The sequence below is a fragment of the Crinia signifera genome, chromosome 7 (assembly GCF_055691185.1).
Source record: "Crinia signifera chromosome 7, ASM5569118v1, whole genome shotgun sequence".
NCBI lineage: Eukaryota > Metazoa > Chordata > Amphibia > Anura > Myobatrachidae > Crinia > Crinia signifera.
The window spans coordinates 43,175,297-43,193,341 of NC_139223.1; the positions used below are offsets into that span (position 1 = coordinate 43,175,297).

At 44.6% G+C, this 18,045-nt stretch overlaps 1 protein-coding gene across 6 annotated transcripts in view; it reads left to right on the forward strand.

Moving 5' to 3' along the window:
• Positions 1-1,438: 1,438 nt before the first annotated feature.
• The window catches only part of RBBP6 (RB binding protein 6, ubiquitin ligase), a 44,593-nt gene continuing 27,986 nt past the window's right edge, over positions 1,439-18,045 (forward strand). For 4 of the 6 annotated variants that reach the window (XM_083152925.1, XM_083152926.1, XM_083152927.1 and 1 more), the window contains exons 1-3: positions 1,439-2,140; positions 10,823-10,922; positions 11,991-12,027. In XM_083152925.1, coding sequence (XP_083009051.1) covers positions 1,975-2,140; positions 10,823-10,922; positions 11,991-12,027 — 303 coding nt within the window. In that variant the 5' untranslated portion in view covers positions 1,439-1,974. Of the gene's footprint in view, positions 2,141-10,822; positions 10,923-11,990; positions 12,714-18,045 lie in introns of those variants that run through there. The other 2 variants (XM_083152929.1, XM_083152931.1) reach the window with 2 other exon arrangements.

The following is an 18,045-nucleotide window of genomic DNA, read 5'->3' on the forward strand; positions in this document are numbered from 1 at the left end:
TTGGGAGTCCCCCCAGCCTGCCAAGAATAGACGCTGTGCACATGCGCACAGCGTCTATTCAGCGCCGACGAGCGGCGGAAAACGGGGTCGTGGCCGGAGGACGCGTCATCCCGCAAGGCCACGCCCCATTTCCACGAGGCCGCGCCCCCTTTTTGGGAGAGAGCCGCGCGAGAGTCCCGACCTCCCAACTTCAGAAGTTGGGAGGTATGCACATGCAATGCGATGAGATGTGATGAACAGCTAGTACAAAAAGTATGTTCAGCACATACTTTTTTTACTGTACTATGAGATGCGCGGGAGCGCGCATCTCATAGTACCATAGGCGTGCGCAGCCCATTGTTTTAGGGGGTGCACCATTTGAGGGGTGTGTCCATCACCGCCTTCTGGACGTGTCTATATACTCTTATTGGGCATCAATGCACACAAAATACAAGGTGACTTATTTATGTATATGCGCTGTAGAAAGAATCATACCCCTTAAATACACTAGAAATCTGGACAGTACGTGCCAAAGGCGCGCTGCAAAAATGTACACTGTAATGCCCATTCCACATAATGCCAAATACCATAATGCCCATCACACATTAAAGCCCATCTCACATAATGCCACACACCAAAATGCTCATTCCACATAATGCCCATTCCACATATTGACACACACTTTAATGCCCATCAAGCATAACCACCAACCATAATGGGAGACCCAGCGGGCGGGAGGTAGGATAAAGCAGGTAGGAGTCGGAGACCAGACAGGTGGGTTGTGGGACGGAGCGGGTGTGAGCGCTGTGCGCCGTAACGTCTAAATGTCAGAGCGGGGCCGGGGGGCTGACATTATGGAGCTGAGCGATGCAGCACCGCAGGTCCATCCACGCAGCAGCCATTATGTCCCCAGCCGCCGTGATCTGTTTGGCGTGCTGGAGACCGGCGGCGTCAGGCAAGTCATGCAGCAGTCCTGACCGCCGCAGGTGCTGCTGAAAATCTACTTTGCGTGCAATCCTGTGGGGGGTGCCGGGTCATTAGTAGGTGCACACCTGGCACCCCCCCGTGTGCACGCCTATGCATAGTACAGAACGGAAGGCCTGGAAAAAGACCGTCTATGGGCAGCTTAAAGGTGCCCATACATGTTACAATTATTGTATACAATATTGTATACAATATCGCATCTCGATTTTCCGATGAGATGAGATCTAGTACAAAAAGTAGGTGCTGCACATACTTTTTGTACTAGATCTCATCTCATCGCAAAACTGATATTGTATGTGATATTGTATACAATAATTGTAACGTGTATGGGCACCTTTAGAGATGTTTTGTAACCAATGTTGAAAAAAATAATTTAACTGGTTTTTTTTTCGATGTCCCATCCCTAATTCTGCTGCCCTATAACGGGCTGCCAAAGGTTAAAAAAAAGCCCGGGCGCGCGCAGCAGCCTAGGCCGCATCACGTGACGAGCACCGCCTCCCGCCCACTCCTCCCCGGGGCGCGCACGCACCTTACGTGCGTCGCCCTCGTCGAGCTGCCTGGAAACCCCGTGAGGAGAGATCGAACGAAAGCGCTACCAGAGACCGTGCGCGACGTCGGCCCGCCCGGTGCCGTGAGGAGGAGGAGGATACACAGAGCACCGGTGGCGGCCGCAGGTTTCGGGAATTGGACTTCGTACCCCAGAGAGGCGGGCGGCAGTGTGCGGCGCCGGAGGCCCGGTGCCCATTGTGTGTGTCACGCCGCGGCCTAGGAGCCCGGAGCAGCAGCAGCGGGGAGGAGAGCAGCGCGGAAGCGGGGGACCTGTGTGAGGACTGAGCGCGGACTCTGGGACATTTGTGGACTGCTGTGCGGGAGGCAGGACGCCCCCTCCCCATGGCCCCTCTCCCGGCTCCCTGAGCCGCTGCTGTGTGTGTGCGGCCTGTGTGTGTGCTGTGTGCGGCCTGTGTGTGTGCGTCCCCCCTCCCTCCTAGCGCTGCCGCCGCCGCTGGGAACATGTCGTGTGTGCACTACAAGTTCTCCTCCAAGCTCAACTACGACACGGTGACCTTCGATGGGCTGCACATCTCCCTGGCCGACCTGAAGAAGCAGATCATGGGCCGGGAGCGGCTGAAGGCTGCGGACTGCGACCTGCAGATCACGAACGCGCAGACCCAGGAAGGTAATGGCTCTGTGCCTCGGGCAGGGGGTGCTGGGAGGGCCCAGGGCGGGGGGCATTGGGCCTGCAGTGGAACAAAAGCCCCCTTCTGACTGCTTGTTCCTGCTGGGCTTGTAATCGTGTACAGTATGTAGCACAGATGTTTCCTATAGATGGGACCGGCCATTTATGTGCCAATGCTCTTGTATGTTGACATAAGGGGTTCTTTTTGGGGCCATGCCCACAGTATAGTGCACACTATACTAACTATGCTGTTAGGGTGACCTCAAGAATACATAACATGTGGGGGGAGGGTTATGGGCCACTGTAAGGTAAAATACGCATTTTTGGGGACAGTACGCTGTAAAGGTTGTAAAATTGAGAAGATGTTGCCGAACAGATTACTTTTTTTGTTTTTGTCTAGGATGCAATTGAGAAATGATAGAATCTAATTGGTTACTAAGGGCAACATCACTTTTTTTTATTTTTAGAAGCTTTAGTAAATTTACACCTTGATCAGCCGTCACCAGCGATTCACCTCTAAAGGTGCCCATACATTACTGCGAGGTATCGCATGCAATAACCCACCAACTGGTCACCAGGCTCATATACGATTTGGGCACTTTTAACCCGATTTCTCGGCCCAATTTGTCCGAATCACATAAAAAGCGTCCGAATCGTAACAGTGCCCATTTATATTTGTCATACATTTCCTGATTGGTATTGTCTGCCTGGTCCAATTTATTGGTATATGTAGTCCAAACCTAATGAAGGGATATTTTGGTGCAACCACTGGATAATACGTTTTTTATATAGCGCACACTTTCCGCAGCACTTTACAGAGAATATTTGAACATTCACATCAGTCCCTGCCTCATGCTTAAGCACCTTGCTCAACACTGGCTTCCCCATCGCCCCATGTGTACGGCATTTTAATCTAAAATACATCTGACGTTCAATTAGTTAAAATCAGATAGTCAAAATTGAATCGATACTAAACCTTCAGCTGGGAGTTTACAGTTAGAATGTCTACAAAGTACGCACTTCCCAATTAGAAACTATGCTGAAAAGCTGGCTTGTTTGTTGACATTGCTTGTGTCACTAATTGGGTGTGATACATGGAGTTTTTCGATTGCATAAACATGAATGAGTCACATGTAGTGCACAGATTGCGGTGTGCTTACCAGGGTAAATTACAGACTATCTGTGTGTTACCAGGATGTAGATACATTTAACCCATTATGTTTACCGACGGTATGTTTTTCTGTTAAGGCAGTCATGATACTCGGGCATATTTGTGAATGTGGCTGGTACTTTATAACACTCAATTTATTTTTATTTTTTCAAAATATATCTTATTGATCCTCACCAAACACATAGCATACAAATAAAGAAGATATGGGATAAAAGTAGTAGATGAGGAACAATCCACAATTTTCAAAACAAACATCAATAAACTTAAATACACTGTAAATTTTTCAAACTAAACTTTCGGTGGCAGTGTCCCTGTGTCGGCAGACGCATATAGTACATCCAGGGTGGTAGGATCTCATATTGCGCTGCAATCCTAGGCAGTAGTTTCCACCCAGATCCCATTGTATTTGCTCTCGCATAGTAAATGTGCCCCCAGTTACTATGCTACTGAGAGGTCATCATCTGCGAATTACAACAATCGGTGAAAAAGTGGAAGCCCATTGGATATCACTTCTTTCTATATCATTGTGTGGAGTGTAGCTGGTTTTACATTTGTGCTTATATGGGGGTGATGTATCAACCCTTGGATAAAATATCAACCAATCCACTTCTTAAAGGCTTTGCTAGAAAAATGACAGGAGCAGGTTGATTAGCACTTTTTTTTTCATCTACTTTTTCATACATCACCCTATAGGTCTAGTGAAATTTGCTACAGTCAAACTATAAAAGTGCTCTGTGAAGAATTTTAGTGAATCTGGACATAAGGGTAGCTTGGTTATAATATGTTCCCCCTTAACAACAATAGCTTGCATGTCCAAATACTCACATTTTTCATTGTTTCAGTTTAAATGTAGTGTCGCTGACTGTTGTTGCTAGTATACAGAATGGCCCCCTAATTTGGTAGAACAATGGCCACTAAGGGACTTGGTCATGCCTAGCTGACTTGGACAAGGTTTTATTTGGTGCCCCTTAAATCATAGCGGACCCAATGACTGCGAGTGCTTGGGCACACCTGGAGCAATGGTGCCTCACATTTGCTTCTATGACCTATACCTGGAGTCTATTCTGAGTGCAGACATGCTAGTAGTACATCTAGTGTTCATTCTAGCACCCACTATCTTCGAAAACCCTGCCTGGGGTGTTTATATACAGCCAAATTTATATACAGCCACACTGTGAAGCACTACAGCAGACAGAGACACCCCAGGCAGGGAAGAGGAACTGCGTGGGTTTTCAAAGATAGTAGGTGCTAGAATGAACACTAACATCTAAAGCTCCATACACACTACATATCAGGGGCCACGGCTGATCCATATCACCGGTACACACTGAACAATATCGGCCACCAATATTGTTCAGTGATTTCATAGGGTACATTGGTCTGTTTGTCTATATTGCCCTGCATGTTCAGTAGATGTCAATCATTGTTAACGACATGCAGGAGCGCACATTACTAACGCTATTGAGTGAACACGCTAGACGATATTGTGAACAATGCTGCTTGTGTGTGGGACATTAAGCTGCGTACACATACATATAACAGGTTCTTAACTACAAATAGTTTACATCGTCCAGTGTGTATGCTCTGTTATGATGCTGATGAACATTCCCGCTGGTCGATAACGATGCATACTCCTGGGTGTTGCCAATGACCGTGTCTTTTGCAAGATCGTGCAGTGTGGGTATTCACTATATCATTTATCCAAGAGTTCAAGGGAAATTGTTGATGGCATTGCATTGTATGATGATGTCTATTGTGTACACCGCTTTAGCAGAGAAAACAAACAAACTGCGCTAAAATAGAAAACAAAATTTAATCCAAACATATTCATAATGTATAACACAAAACACAAAATAAAATATATAACACAAGTAATCAAAGGTCACTGTATTTTCAGTACTGTTAGTAGATCAGTCAAATATAACAATTCTTTGTTAGCTGGAATCCTTATAGCGCTATTAGGTTGGTTAGTTGGTGCATTGAATAAGCTCCATTGGATGAAATAAATGGATGGGTTAGTGCAGGGCTGGGCAACACCGGCCCTCCAGATGTTGATGAACTACACATCCCATCATGCCTTGCATCAGTTTCAGCATGGCCACATAGCAAAGCTAATGCAAAGCATCCTGGGATGTGTAGTTCATTAACATCTGGAGGGCCGTTGTTGCACAGCCCTGGGTTAGTGGGTAATTGTACAGCGACAACAATCACATGGGCGGACCCTGATAAGTATGTGGAGTGCTAATCAAAACTCGCCCCAACCGGATAAGTGGTAGATATAATACAGGACATTACTAACAAACTTTTAATCATAACATCTTGCTGACTGATCAGATCTGTATCTGGACAATTATCCACTAACCCAGTGGTTCCCAAACTTTTTGAATCACGGCCAAAAGTTGGATAATAAATTCAGGAAAAATATTAAATTTGTTGTGATTTTAAATGTTTTCATTGGGTCCACTTATGTGGTGAGAAACAGGATTCACTTCTGTTTAACCACATATTCTTAATTTGAAGCCACAAGCACTGATTTGACCTATTTCATTGGCCATAAATAACTTGAATTGGTTCTGGACCACCAACCTGAGGCACCCCAGGGAGCCTAGGCGCACAGTTTGGGAACCACTGCATCCCTTTATTTCGCTGGAGCTTATTGCATGCACTAACTAACCTAATAGCGCTATAAGGATTCCATCTAACAAATAATTGTTACTGTATGTGACTGATCTACTGACAGTAATGAAAATGCTGGCTGCAGCGACCTCTGAATGAGATTGTTCTTTTGTTATATGTTGTATTTTGTGTTTTAATTGTTTTAAACCTTATGCCTATATTTGTATTAAATTTTGTTTTCTATTTTAGCGCAGTTTGTTGGTTTTCTCTGTACTCTCTTTTTATGTGGTCTAAGTACCCACATCTGACTGTTGCCTGGATAGAATACTTAATAGCTGTTCTATACCCTATTGAGATAGATATGCGTGGGAAGGGTCCAGCACTCCAAACAACATATAGTACTGGTCCGGTGCCCTCACAAAGGGATAGTATAAACAGCGGCACTCTGGCAACTTATGAAGAATAACTATAAAAGTTGCTTGCGACAACGTTTCAGTTTATTACTGTTATCAAGTCTTAAGACTTGATAAGTTAATAAACTGAAACGTTGTCGCAAGCAACTTTTATAGTTATTCTTCATAAGTTGCCCGATTGCCTCTCTCCCCCTCTAAAGTTTGGAGTTTTGGCATATCATAGTGAGATAAATGGGAATGGGAGCCAAGTATAGACACAGAGGGCTGTATTCAAGTGTTTGTGCGGCCACTAGCAGGCGCCCAGTGGAGCTATTCAAATGTACCTCTGCTCCAGCGCGTGAAACTGCCAGTGCCAGCATTTCAGATCACACTCCCCAGGGGTAGCGAAATGAAGTCCGTAGGGTCGCATGTCGCTTCAGGCAGGAGATCTGGTGCAACGTGACATTTGAATATGCCCAGAATGCATTTGTAGTGATCCCTCCAGGTACAGGGCAAGGGGAAAGCAGGCAGCTTGAGTAAGGCAGCCCAGGCCCATAATGTCACTGATGGGAGTGGCCTTGGCCGGGGGGATCAATAATGTGGGTGGGCATGGCCAGCTATGTCACTGTTGGGGGGCGTGCTCTGCACCTACGGAGGTGCTGGGCTTCCCTCAAGCTCTCTGGTCAATGTGAATGCATGCCCAATGCTTTTTTTATTACAATTTTGTCTCACAAAAAAGGGTAATGGCCATTATTGTGCAATCCATTTAGTGTTCTTGTTCCCATGGTGAACATGGTCCTGTTTTCGCGTGAGAACACATGCGGCAGTATTTCGTTGTTATATCACACCTGATATGTACATGTAAAAAAGTGACGGTAGCATGCAGGATGGTATTCAATTGGTCTTTATTATTGCACATATCGTGCCCATTACGGATTGGGTTATCACGGATCTGTGCGCTGCTTCTCAGGGATTATGCTCCAGGTGCCTGAGACAACCAGAGTATAGTACACAATAAGTGCTGGGTTGCCATAGCTAATTGGATACCGGTCTGTTTATTGTAAAGATTTCCTGACTGTACTGAAGAATTGTGATTACAACACATGCCACAATGTTATTTTGGTGTAGGAGGTTTACATTTTTGCAATCACAATTTTTAATACGGTCAGAGCATACTGTATGTTAAGGCCCCCATACACTAGGGCGACTTGTCCTTAGGACAAGTCGCCCCCGACTTCCCCCTGAGCTTCCCCGGCTGCTCCCCGGGGGAGCTTGATTAGATTGGCACTTGATGTGCCATTTTTTACATGTGATAAATCGTCTCGATTTATCACATGTAAAAAACCCGGGGAGCAGGGGGGGGGGGGGGCTAAGAGGTGAGAGCTGGTGGGAGCAGGGGGGCTGGGGACGCTGCGGGGGACACATCTGTGTCCCCCGCTGCTGGGGACGCTGCGGGGGACAGCGTCTGTGCGGCGAGAAGGTAGAGGGAGCAGGGGGGGCTGGAGACGCTGCGGGGGACACGTCTGTGTCCCCCGCTGCTGGGGACAGCGTCTGTGCGGCGAGAAGGTAGAGGGAGCAGGGGGGGCTGGAGACGCTGCGGGGGACACAGGCTGCATAGAGCCGGGCAGGGGGAGCCGGCCGGGAGCTGTCAGTAATGAATAAAAAAAAAAAAGCCCATACAATGAATGGGCAGCCTGTGATTGGCTGCTGAGCGCTCTCTCAGCCAATTGCTGACTGGCTGACTGACTGCTTACCCTCCACAAGCTGCAGTCTGTAATGTTTGTACATTTTTACTGCTGTTATTCACAGGTGTGTAATCAGAGTTGAGGTCTTTTGTTGATGTTTGTTGCTGGCTGTGTGATTTTGGCTGTTGCCATTAGGTGAACTTTGATGCATTTTATTATCAGGAAATGTTTACAGTGAAAACACTGACCGCATGCCTGATTCTGGTGTAAACTGCAGCATGCTGGTGACATCCATATGTTTTGGTGCAAAAGTGGCAATAAATGGGCTGTGCTACTTGTATATAAATCTCTATATCACTTACTACCTCTGCGGGAGGTTTAAATGTAGATGGCAGAGAATCATTTTTATGCTTTGTTTTAATTCTTTTCAGTATTGTTAAATCTGTTTTAACTTCTTTATATTCTGATGCCACTGTAATAATCGTGTCAGACATCCTGCGCTTGATTGACCTTCATATTGTCCCTGAAATCCAACCGGGAGATTTGTAAAATATCACCTTAAATTAATTTTAAAAAAAAATGTGCTACAAATCATTAACTCTCTCTTTCAAAATCTCTCTGGTGGGTCTAAAGGCCCCCATACACTATGCGACTATGCGATTTGGGCACGATTTCACCCGATTCGGCTGAATTGGGCCGTGAAATCGTCCCAAATCGCACTTGCAGACACCCCGTCCGATCCGATGCGCGGTCCCGTGCGCATCGGGGTCGGGAGGTCGGACGGGCTGCACATAAGATTTGCTAAATCTTATGTGCAGCCCGGAGCCGGGCGGGGGATGACAGCGGGCGGGGGATGCCGGCTATAGAGAGCCGAGCAGGGGGAGGATGCATAGGGAGCTGGGCAGGAGGAGGGTGACAGCGGTAGCAGCGCGCTGGGCAGGGAGGATGACGCTGGCTGCCGGGCAGCGGCAGCTGATTGGCTGAGAAAGGTCTCAGCCAATCAATGGCTTGCTAGTCATTCTGTATGGGCTTTTTTTTTTGACCTCCCCGCACGGCTCCCTCCTCCTGCAGCTCCCCGGGGACCGCATATGATAAATCCATGCGATTTATCATATGCAAACCTTGGCACATCAAGTGCCTAATCGTGTGTCCCCCTCCCGGGGAGCTGCAGGGTGAAATCAGGTCCGACTTGTCCTTAGAACAAGTCGGACTAATGTATGGGGGCCTTAAGGCAGGCATTTCCAAACTGGCCCTCCAGCTGTTGTAAAACTACACATCCCAGCATGCCTTGCCATAGTTTTAGTAATCCCTAATAGCAAAACTGTGGCAAGGCATGCTGGGGCTTGTAGTTTCACAACAGCTGGATGGCCATAGTTTGGACATGCCTGGTCTAAGGTATGTTGTTGACTCAGATATCTCATGTGAAGCTGACAAAATTGTGTGTGATGAGGGCAGGGGATGATGGGGACTATACACAAAGCAGATAGAGCTCACGGGTATTACAAAGCCCTCCTGCTCACTGCCATGTAACTGGTTTCCCAGGTAGGCAGCATCATCACATCCGGAAGAAATAAAACCAAAAGGAATACTATAGGACCTGCATTTATTTATTGTAAAGCGCAACGGAATCTGCTGCGCTATATAAGAACCTGTAAATAAATAAATAAATTTAACAGTTAGCATTAGGATTTTGTTTGGCTTTCATTCTTTGTGGCCCCATTTACCATACGGAATTTTCTGCGCAGAAGGCACATCTTCTGGAGCTTTCATCTCTAGCAGCTAAATACAGGTGTCCATACACGAGTACTACTTGGCTTCTTTTCATCCAATTCCCGGCGCTGGTTGATTTTGTATTGATATAGCATAGAAGCGAATGTGCATCATTGGAACCTTTGTAATTACTGCAGCTATATTTAAGGCTTCTCGGGGGAAGAGTGATACCTGATAATTGTTATGTTTTTAGTTTTTTTTCCCAAGTGAACTTAATTGCAACTTCGCCTTTGTCACCACCTGTTACAAAACTGTTTATAGTAATCGCTATTTCCAAAACTCTGCAATACCGTTTTCTCTCAAAGACCATATGGCCTTGTCTCTACACATTGTTGTGTCGGAAAGCAGGTTGACCTCAATGTTTTTACAAACTTACAGTCCACAGTCTGATGTGGCAAATGTCCTTGCTCGATTGGTAGCACTTTGCTATCTGTAACCATTTAGTTATGGTTTGGAGCTTGATGTAGCAACACCCATTTCCGTTCAACTCTGTTCTAAATCTAAATTAAAGGCGTGGCATTAATACCTGTTTCACATTTGAGGATGGGCAAGTTGGCACGTATTCCAGTATAGTGTTCATTCTAGCTCCCTGCAACTTTCAAGATTGTGCAGTTTCTCTTCTGCATATGGGGGGGGGGGTGTCGTTGTCTGCTGTGGTGCTTCTAGCACAGTCTGGTCTGTAGTGAGATACAGAACAGGATTTCCTAGAAGTACCAAGGCAGATAGCGACACACCGGCAGGAAAGAGGTGCTGCAAAGGTTTTAACAAAAGGAGCCAGATGATCGAATGAACACTGCTGTAGATGAGGCAAACTCAATATGCGCATTATGTATTACAGCACAGTATATTTATGGTGCCATACTTTTAAAAGACGTGCCAAGCGTTGTGTTGCATCAACCTGTTCTATAATTGTTACCTTTTGGATACAGAGGAAGAACTGTATACAGCAATTATCTATATATTCTCTCAAAGACTCATTAAAGTCTATACAAATAGGCATTTGTCAACTTGTTCTAATCTGCTGCTTTCTTCTCTCTGCCCTCTGTAGAGTACACAGATGAAACGGCCCTTATTCCCAAGAACTCATCTGTCATTGTCCGGAGGATTCCCATTGGAGGATTGAGAACGGCATCCAAAACATATGTCATGTAAGTTCTAGTGTAACACATTACCGTTACACGGGCCTTCTAGTTTCACAATCTGTCATGTTTCTAGTAGTAAGCCAACATCTGTTTCTGTGAGCAGCAGAACAGTTTTCCGTTCCGTCGGTTTGAATGAACCTACATATTGCCATCGGAATAACTACTGTATAGTTCATGTCAGATTAACCCTTTGACTGTCAAATTAATTTGTCAAAAAAAAGTGTGAAAATTGCCAAGCAAACATTTTTTTTACATAATAATGACCTGTAATGTTTACCTTATATAGGAAATATAATCTTTTTTTTTTTTTTACATAAAACTTTTAAGTTGAATTTATATAACAAATGTGAGCGCCATTTTTAGCAGATATTTTGCACATCTCACAGATGTTGGCACTTAAAATGATGACTACAGTAGTTATAAGTGGGTTGCAGCGGATATGTATAGCTATCACATCTGCATAGTGATGACCGAGATTCATTTGGTCAACAAAGGCATGAAACACTGGGTATTCAAATAACATTGAGAACCCAGCACACGAGTTCCCGCAGATGAACTCAACCGTGAGTTAGTCAGCAAAAAAACAAAACACAATCTGGCAGTTTTCACATAAGTTCCGATTTTGCAGCACCAAAAAAAGGCTATTTAGTTGCATAGCATTTCCCTGCACTGTGGGAGTTTTTGCCAGCAACTAGTTGAATAACCCCTGTGCATCAAAATGTGGAGGCACAGAGGTAGATGTATGAAGCAGCAGTGAGAAGGGAAGAGACGTGGATCATGGCAACCAATCAGCTGCTCTGTATAATTTTAAATTATGCAAATTATAGAATTTATTTGTGCTGATTGGTTGCCATGGGCCACTTCTCCTCTGGCTCACTTCTCCCTTATCCCTGCTTCATACATCTACCTCAGTTATAAATGTCCCATTGTGCCCTCTTGTAATTCCACAGTTGCTAGAGAGAACTGCATTCTCTAGTGGCTGTACTCAGAAGGCAGCTGTTTTAGTGTCTGGTTGTTTTGTCTGAAGAATTACTAATTGATTTTTCTCTTTGTGTTTCCTCATTTACATTCTAGAAGTCGCGCAGAGCCAGTGAGTGGACCGTCAAAAGCAGTATGTAAACCCACAATCACCCTTTTCCTTATACCTCTTAACTCCAGCCTTTACACCACAGGCACAAACCCTGCTCTCTTTGTGGTTCTGTTAAACCTGTGAATTGTAAATACTATGTATTTTTGCCCACTGCTCCTAATTTGCACTTTGTGTGAAAGTGCTCGCCCCCCCTTACACTGTATTTTTATATTGAATGGTAAATGATTTCCTGTTATACAGGACCTTGTACCGTCTGTATGATCGGTCACTTGTGAACATGCTGTCATGTTCTGTTTCACTACGAGATCTGTTTGTATAGGTCTAATTGTAATGTATACTGCAATAAAGTATTACATGTGTTTCACCAACGTAAAACCAAATCAATTTTTGCTCTTCATGGGGAAGGAATGTTTATTACACCTGGCTTTGTGTCTGTACCATGTTTTAAAAGGTGTGCATTGAATCTTGCCTTTCTCTATACAAAATGTTTTCTTGCAGTATGTTTTGTATAATCGTTTTTCTATACTGAGCCAAGTTTACAGGTGAACTGTTTTTTTTACATACACCTCACCACTCAGATACTGTGTTCCCCCTGTTTGTCAAAAGTCATGCAGTCTAGTCCAGCAGGTAGTCTTTCAGAGTCCACAAGCTGTGAAATACAATGGTGTACATTTCAGTGACACAATAAAATATTCTTTTTCAGTGAATTTTCATTGTGATATTAATGCTGATTTTAAGATCCTATTAGCAGTTGTGTGTGGTCATGATGTGGAGCCTTGCATGTCATTACTTAATAGCACAACATGCGCCCCACCCTTTGCTTATTGCATCACCACCTTCGCCTCTGATAAAACCCCAAATAGAAACATTTATCACATTGATAAGATTTAAGCATTCCATGTTGGAACATCTGCACCGTATGCAGACATATTAACTGTATGTCTAGAGTCGGAGTTCGGAAGGGTTATGTAATCTGTTCACAGTGAATGTGTAGAGCGGTGGTTCCCAAACCTGGTCCTCAAGTGACCCCAACTTTCCAGTTCTCCACACAGCAGGGCAGAGTTATTAAGCCGGGTAAAGTGAAATGTGGTAACACACCAGCCAGTCTGATCCTCCTGTAATTTTTTAAACACAGCTGATATGCTGGCTGCTGTATTCATTTTTTTTTTTTTGCGAGAATACTCATCGTTAAATGGCGAGGTTCGCCGCAAATTCAGTGAGCCCCACCGTTTTGATGGCCACACTCGCCATTTCCACCTCGCCTCAGGGAGAAGGCGAGTGAAGGGGAGGCTGTTAAATACTCTGACTGAACTATCGGTACTGCTCGTAGTCAGAGGCTAGCCGTCTGCATTGAATATATCCCCATTTTGTCACTTGACCAGGCTTAATACGTCTGCCCCTTGATTACATGTAAAATAGCTCCACCTGTGAATCTTAAAATGTGTCCGTGAATGAGTGCACCTGTGCACCGACCGAGTGACCTAGATAAAGTGAACTGTTGGTGGTTGCATCGAGTACTCCTATGGAGACGATTCAGTTAATTATACCCCTTTCACATCGCACAAAATTAACTGGTTCATGCCGGTTTCTTGCCAGTTCGACCTGGTAATTTGTGCGATGTGAAAGGGGTTACTGGTTACAGCTAACCGGTAGCAACACTGCAATTCAAACCTGGTAATAAGAGAGTTCTTACTGGTCTGTTGCCGTGCAGTGTGAACGGCTTAATTGGGTCGAGCGACCAGTTTCCCGTTCACACTATGGAGGAGGCAGCGCTCGGAGCAGCACCAGCTCTAAGCGCTGCCTCCTCCCCTGCCCCAATGACGCTCCGCCGTGCCCCCACATGACATCAGTGAACCAGTAATATTGCTGGTTTGCTGATGCGATCTGAACAGACTGCACATGCAGGGTTTGCGGTCTGAAAGCAGTATTACTGATCTTTTGCAGAGCACATACCATCCAGTTTTACATAACCCCAAGCAGCACAAGTTTTCCTGCGTACCTTGAGGCAAGCCATGCCATTGGACAACATTTTCCAATTTGGAATGGCACACTGCGGCTAAACAATTTAATTTGGTGTAAAAATTCTATAGTTTGGACTATTGCGTAATCTACAAACACTAACCGTAGCAATCCAAGGGTTAAGCATATCTGCTAAAGTAAAGGTCACTTGGTATCTGTCACTTTGATTTAGCCAACTGGTCTGTTGAGCATTGATATCCTTAATACATGGACTTTCGGCTGCCTTAAGAACAGATAAGATGTATGAAGCTTGGAGAAGTGATCTCTATCCCCATAAATAACATAATGTGCTCGGTGACTCGGCCAATCAGCTCCTAACGGTCAATTTACATATTGGAGCTGATTGGCTGGAGCAATATCACCTTGCACATACCGTTCTTTATGGAGATAGATAGCACTTCTCCAAGCTGCATACATTTACCCCACAGTTTGGTAAGCCCAAGTGTAGATCTTGGAGTGTTGCCATGCTCTGAGCTCCAGTGGCTTTCCAGCTAAGCAACACTCAGGCATGTTCAGTTAGCCATGGGATGTACTGCAGGCATTGATCTCCTGGGTTAAGTGCCCAGATCTATTCAGTTATCATGCAGATTTATTTTCTTAACCACCTGAGGTGCATGCAGAAATCTCTAAGTGCACCCTCTGGGCTTACCGCAGGCAGTTATTAAAGGACAATTAACACGGCTGCTAAAAGGCGGCAGTAAGCCCTGCGTCTAATTGAATATGCCCCCTGTGTTCAGCGTACGTGCTCGCGTGCTGACACGTTGGCGTCCCTTATCACACTGCAGGGCTTTCACTCAGAAACAATGAGCGCTAGCGCTTTCTAGCTAGAACAGACAGTCGTTTAAAGTACCGTTGTGACCATTTGAAGGTGTTTTTACCATTTTATATCTTTCACAATTGCAACCTTCTAATTATCTTCAATGCAATGGCATTGTTATTCATAGGGGGGTAGTATATTCAGGTATTTATGCTATATAACACCTGTATTCCTATTCTTTACTCACTGTTTTGATGTTTAACGTACACTGACAAATGCTGGGTCACATGAGCCATTCCCATGACAATTAGACCTTTTTGATACAAGAATTAAATTATTTGGGCTAGACAAAGTTCCTACGCTCGGTGTGGTAAGAGGCACACCTTGGTGTCTGTCCTGCATACAGCAGTTATTGCACTGGTCACACACTGACTTACACCTCTCGTTAGTCAATAACTATATTTCAACATCATGTTAAATGTTAAGCACAGTGCACTTGTTGTATGTGGAATATGTTCATCTTCCTTGCACTGTATATGCAGTGTTCCAGCATGGAAGACCGCTACACTAGTATATCCCCTTGGTTGGGAATGATTTGCAAATTTAAATGGAGTTATTGATCTTCTGTGAGCTGCATACGGAGTCACGCCCCCTCCCTTGCCCATTCACAGTACTAGAACACGAGTGTCCTTCAGCAGGCTGTTCCTGTTTGTTTATACCAGAGAAGCCATAGCAGAATGGTGAATATATTGCATAGCTTAGTTTACTGAATGTATGCAGCAAAGCACTTTATTCCCCTCTTTACATAGACGTACATCTAGGCCTGAGTAATGGTGTGTACACACTGTCGATTTCGAATTGCTATTCAATCCCGATGCGATCAGATTGCATCGGGATCGAATCGCACGACATGCATGTGATTTGGACAATATAGTGCAGATCTGCACTATATAGTCATTGCTGCCCTGTCTATCTGGGTTTCTATTTGTGCTACCACGGGAGCGCGTATCGGGATCGCAAGGTAAAAAAACATATGCGATCTGCATGCGATTTGGACTATCTAGGCAAAATTTCATGCTGATTTAGTGTTCTTTCTAGCACCCGCTATCTTTGAAAGCCCATGCAGTTCCTCTTCCCTGCCTGGGGTGTAGCTGTCTGCTGTAGTGCTTCCAGCACAGTGTGCTCTGCAGATCAGTACTTATATGCAAACCAGACCTGTGCTAGAAACTCCACAGCAGACAGCGACACCCCAGGCAGGGAACTGCATGTGCTTTCAAAGATGGCGGGTGCTAGAGTGAACATTATGATTGTACGTGTGTGTGTATGTACACACCATAAGAACTACCATTCCAATTAAATGAGCAGTTCCAAAGCCTAAGCAACGGGAAGCATTAGAACCATTCAAAGTAATTTGTATGCAAGATACCCCATATACCCAGCTAGCAGTTTTCCCGGGGGGTTAGGGCCCCAGCAGCTGAGAGGACATGCTCCCTGCTGTAGCAGACTGATTGAATCTACAGTGCTGCTTAACATGCTCTCAGCAGACTAATGACAAGGAGAAAGCATCTGCTCAATTCTTCCATACTGTAGGGTCCCTAGCAGAGGAATGCTGCATTTCAGAAGGTGGGGGGAGGCATGTTACATAAAAGGGACTGTTAGCTTAACTACGGCCCTAACACATTGCCATTACCACATTTCATCGTTTGTCAAATATACTATCCCCAACGAAGCCGACTAAACGTATAGAATAATTGACCTTTGCTTATTTGTGATAATGATTTCCTCTTAATGTTTTTTTTAATCTTTCTGCTAGTACATTTCACTAACTCTCCATTTCATGCCCAAAAGATTATGTTGATTATGTGATGTTCACATGATGTAATAAGCAAATCTCTTGCTGTATCAATTATCCAAGTTTGAATTAACCTGTGGTTATTTGTATTTGCATTGCTTTGCAAGTATTTGAACCTTCCTATGCAGTTCTGTTCCCTACAATAATTTGCATTTTTATTTTTGTTAGCATGTGTATAAAATGAGTCACATGTGTTTTTTTTAAATAAAATTACAATTTATTTTAGCTGTTTGTGTTCCTTGAAATGTGTATTGCATTTGAGTGTAATCGCTAAGCTGCATCTTCTGTTCTGTTAATTCATTTGTGTTCTTACACTGCTACGATTTGTGCTATTCATTTATATTAACATTTTACCCATAGATCTGAAAATGTATTTATTTTGCAACACAGCCATGCTTGGAGAGGGATAAAGTACCAATCCCCTCCTGTCCTTTTAAGAACACTGATGTGAGCTGGTTGTTACTTTATTGCTCTCCAAGCATTCCTGCATAAATGCCCCAAAATGTGTTAGAGCAGGTATGGGAACCTTTGGCCCTCCAGCTGCTGTTGAACTACACTTCCCAGCATGCCCTGCAACAGTTTTAGTATGGCCAAATTGCTAAACTGTAGTAGGGTATGCAGGGATGTGTGCAGTTTAATATCTGGAGGGCCAAATAAGCGCACTTATCTTACAGATTGGGGGCAATTCAATTTTTGCCCCACAGCTACCATTAGGTGGCACCAAACATTGCAATTCAATTGCATGGCGCTATTGGGGGGCGGGAGTTTTAGCTTACAGCCTTTTGAGTCATGACCTGAAATGTGCGGTAAAACGTCTGGGTTCCCAAAGCAGTACTGTAGACAAGTTTAGCCACTTAAACACACACACGCCTCCCTTGTGGCCCATTCTCCTGCTAGACTTTCACATTTTTGTTCTCGGTCCTATGGGGCTGCAAACAAAGATCTGTGACTCCAGCAATACCGTAGGTACTTATGTAATATCTAGGCTCCCATTTTTCTTATGAGACCGCATCCCCTCGAGGGGCTCGCTGCCCTCGCCATGCGTAGTTGGATAGTAGGGGTATGAAAAAATGGGGTGCATTTAACATGGGAGCCCAGATAATACATAAGTACCATACCGTAATTGCGGCCTATGGCCGCACCGACTCGTATCGTGCGTAATTGGATTCCTCCAATGTATTCTAAGGAAAGATTTTTAAGATAGCCACTTTTTGAGATGGTACATTGTCATTGTACAGTGTTTAAGATGCTGGTAGTCCTGGATAGGTGATGCCACCTATCCGTAGCATACTAAGGGAGAATTTAGTTTTTTCAATATTTATTGATCTGTGGAAATGCGAGATTTAGCCCTAAGGCATCTGATCTCCTTGATAATTGAAAATTTGATTGGCTTCCCACACAACGTATATCC